The sequence below is a fragment of the Ceratina calcarata genome, unplaced genomic scaffold, assembly GCF_001652005.2.
Source record: "Ceratina calcarata isolate Rehan_Ccalc_2016 unplaced genomic scaffold, ASM165200v1 scaffold769, whole genome shotgun sequence".
Classification (NCBI taxonomy): domain Eukaryota; kingdom Metazoa; phylum Arthropoda; class Insecta; order Hymenoptera; family Apidae; genus Ceratina; species Ceratina calcarata.
In genome coordinates, this window is record NW_017178989.1 from 2,488 (window position 1) to 6,198 (window position 3,711).

Here is a 3,711-nt window from a genome sequence, read left to right on the forward strand (position 1 = left end):
GATATACCCAAAGTCCGCCTTCTGCTTCTGTAAGAAAAATGAACGACAGCAGTTTGAAAGGCAGTTTCGTTTTAGGCGACAATTCCAATTTATAGCCTTTGAGCAAGGTAGCCAAACAAGATTTAACTTGTAGCAGTCCCATTCTCATTCCCACGCACATCCTTGGCCCCTCGCCGAATGGGAGGAATGTCATCTTATTAATCTCGTGCTTCCTCTCCTCGCTGAAACGATCTGGATCAAAGGTCTCCGGATCGGACCAATACGTCGGATCCTTATGCAGTCCATAAACGGGTATGACAATTTCGGTGCCAGGTTTCACGCGACACTTAAGCCCATCCGATCCTTCCAACGTGCACTCTTCTGTACATACTTTGTTCATGTTACTCACTGTCGCGTAACATCTTTGCGATTCTCTAATTACTTGGTCCATATAAGTCATGTCTTTCAGCGATTCGAACGTTAACACACCTCCGTGTTTTTTCAGAACAGACTTCACTTCTTCTCGTAGTCTCTCTTGAACATCCTGATGCGTAGCCAGTTGAAATCCAATGAAACTGAGAGTAGTGCTTGATGTTTGGAATCCGTCGAGGAAAAAGGATAATACATCAGCAGTGAGAGCTTCCAAAGACAGCTGTTTTCCTTCCTCTTTCTCGAATTGTACCATTACTTCGAGAAAGTCGTACCGGGGCGTTGATTCCCCTCGTCTATGTTCCAAATTTTCCTTCACCATCTTTCTGAACAACTGTTGGACTTCCTCGTTCACGAACTTGATCTTTGCGAAACGATTCAGGCTGGGAAATAGAAGTAGAAAGTTAAGTATAATTCTACTGAAGAAATTCGGTTGAAAGAGAGCCTGGCCGATCTGATCGAACGCCAAAGGATCATCTACGTCCTCGAAACAGCGCCCTTCGATGCCCGCACTAGCGTTCGCCGTAACTTCGCCAGTAAATTTTGAGAACAGATACTTCAGATCAACTTCGTACTTGTCGTTGGAGCTCAGCCGCCTCTCTAAGTAATCTTGGAATTTCTTGCATACTTCGGCAACTACCACGAAAATAATTTTCAACTTGCCACTTGTGAACGCATAGGTCAATCGCTTCCTTCCATTTAACCATTTTTCCCCGTGGGCGACAAATGTATTTTGAGCTAACAGGGGATCCACCTCCTCTAAAATCTGGAAACTGTTTATAGGAAAACTCGAGAAATTAGTTTGCATCACGGATTTCACCAAATTCGGGTCGCGGACAACTAATGCCGGCACTAATCCTTTGTAAAATCCAACCATGCTGCAATCCTTGTACTGCTGGTACATTTCTTGAACTAGTACGCCCGGAGCTTTTTGCATGGTTAACGCGGGTAGCATGTGACCAACGATCGGGTACCATCCTTTGGCCGTTGGAATATTATTTCTTTTCCAATACGTGAATTTCAAGTACAAGTACAACGCTAACGTAGCCGTTAAAAGTATAAAGAGTGCACATATCATTTTCGACTTGAATGACTAATTGTCTGTGTTGCTGCTGCTGCTGCTCCTACGTTCGTAGTTCGACTGAAGTAGAGTGGTACTGAGCTGTATTTAAATTCGGACGACGTCGTTCACTAATTAGTAGAAGAGGTGAAGCTAATGGGAGGACAAATATGTCATGTCTACTTATAGATTATACCAATTACCTAATAGCTGTTTCACTGGACGGTGACATTGAAGATAAAAGTTTAAGTCACACGATCAATTGGCTGATAAAAACAAACACTTTTAGGCATTAATGTAGAAAGAATAATTCGTCGGGACATAATGCAGGAGATAATCTTTTATCTATATAGTTAGTGGAATTGAGTTAAAGAATTGAGAAAAATTTGCACTTTCCTGGCCGAGTATTCAGAAAGCTCATGTGTCAATTATTAATAAGAGTATTTTGCGACAAAGAAGTTGGAGAATCGAACAATATTCGGTGGTAGAGGGGACAGAGAATGCGTAGGGATCCTATTTGAGAACGCTGATACTGATTTACGAGAAATTAAACTATATAAATAGTCACACATCGTTGTGAATTTTGTACTTCCATTGATTTCTTTGCCCCTTGAAAGTGAATTATGGATGTAAAAAAATATGACTTGAAAATCAACGATTTAAAATCATGTAATATTCATCTCATAAAAAATATGTGTGACATCCTTTGTACTTATANCACTGTGATTATTATCACTACTATCAAAAGAAATCGCCATAGAACGTCTACGTTTTCTAAATCTAATTACCTCTTCACTGCTGTCGGAAATATAACCATCCATTTTTTTTTATTTTTCTAAGTTATTTTACCCTGAAACTATTCGCGATCACCTCTTTTCATTGACTGAGAGCCAAATACGCATGGGTATAATATACGTTCTAGTAATAAATGCCCAAGTGGAATGTGCGCATATATGCACGCTCTGGTGATAGTGGCCAGGCAAAATGCGCGCATATATGCGCTTATGATGCAAATGGGTTAAAGCCAGTTCATTATTTTATGAACGCTGATTGCATGGCATTGTCGCAGCATGATATTGCACTATCAGTAAAAACTATTTATACACATAGTTTAGTTAGATAAAACGTTCCTATCAGCACCAGAACAATTACAAAAGTTATAATGCAACATAAAATTACTATTTGTTAAAAACAATGTGTTCATAAATTGAAACCATCGAAGGACTTCCAGTAAGTGCTTCGATTGTTCGCCACGTGCAAACTAAAAACGCTAACAATCGATTTTGGGTAATTATAACATTATACTTCGTCGCCGTGCAGGACCGTCGTATGGTTGAAGTGGGCCATGTAACAAGAAAATAATGCCAACCGCGGTTATGCAATGCCTATACGGATTTACACGCGCATAATCGAAGTTCTTGGGAACTGTCCTCTGAAACAGGAAAAGAGCCGTTGCGTTATACGCGTAATTTCCGTCGAGAAATTTGCATCAGAATCGATGAGTAGATATGTCAGGGGGTTTTAAACCCCAGGATAGCTCAGAGGGACGTGGGGCCGACGAGTATATGGTGATGCGGGGGTATGTGGAGAGGAGTGACGCGTACATGTGCGACCTTCAAAATTCGCTGAAGCTGCACTTTTTATCATTGCGAACATACGCGGAGCCCTAACGCGATTTATGGGGTAGAGGGGGTCACCGTGACCTTCAAAAAATCATGGACACCGCAAATTCTTATTATGATCTACGGGATAAAAGAGGTCATCGCGAATGTACACGGACCCTAACGTAGCACATACATGGCAACCACCAAAAATTGTCGATACTATAATTTGGACGAATTCCTACATTACAGTGTGTCGGTAAGAAGGAGATCACCGCGCACACTATTTGAGTATACTATTAGGTATTATGTTCAATGTTCATACGATATCTCACTATCGAAGTATAAGTGTCACCGCGGGGTAGATTCATTGAGCTATATAAAATATCAATACACTCAGTCCGTTAGCAGACATATGGATTTTTTAACACCTGAGCAAAAGAGCACATTTACCAATGCATCTCATTGTCACGTATGTGAAAAACCATTTGCGTCGGGTAACGACAGAGTTTGCGATCATTGCCATCTCACCGGATGATTTAGAGATCCAGTCCACCCAAATTGTAATCTACAATATCAAATTTCATTTTTCATCAATCAATAGTTTCCCATAACCTGTCTGGATATGATCCTCATTTTACC

At 40.7% G+C, this 3,711-nt stretch overlaps 1 protein-coding gene across 1 annotated transcript in view; it reads right to left on the reverse strand.

Moving 5' to 3' along the window:
- Positions 1 to 4: 4 nt before the first annotated feature.
- Positions 5 to 3,711, reverse strand: part of LOC108630446 (putative cytochrome P450 28d1) — a gene marked incomplete at its 3' end in the record, with an annotated part of 5,850 nt that continues 2,143 nt past the window's right edge. The window contains exons 2-3 of the mRNA XM_026818070.1: positions 2,257 to 2,266; positions 5 to 1,501 (exon numbers count right to left, since the gene is read on the reverse strand). Of these exons, the coding sequence (XP_026673871.1) occupies positions 5 to 1,501; positions 2,257 to 2,266 (1,507 nt within the window). The remainder of the gene's footprint in view (positions 1,502 to 2,256; positions 2,267 to 3,711) is intronic.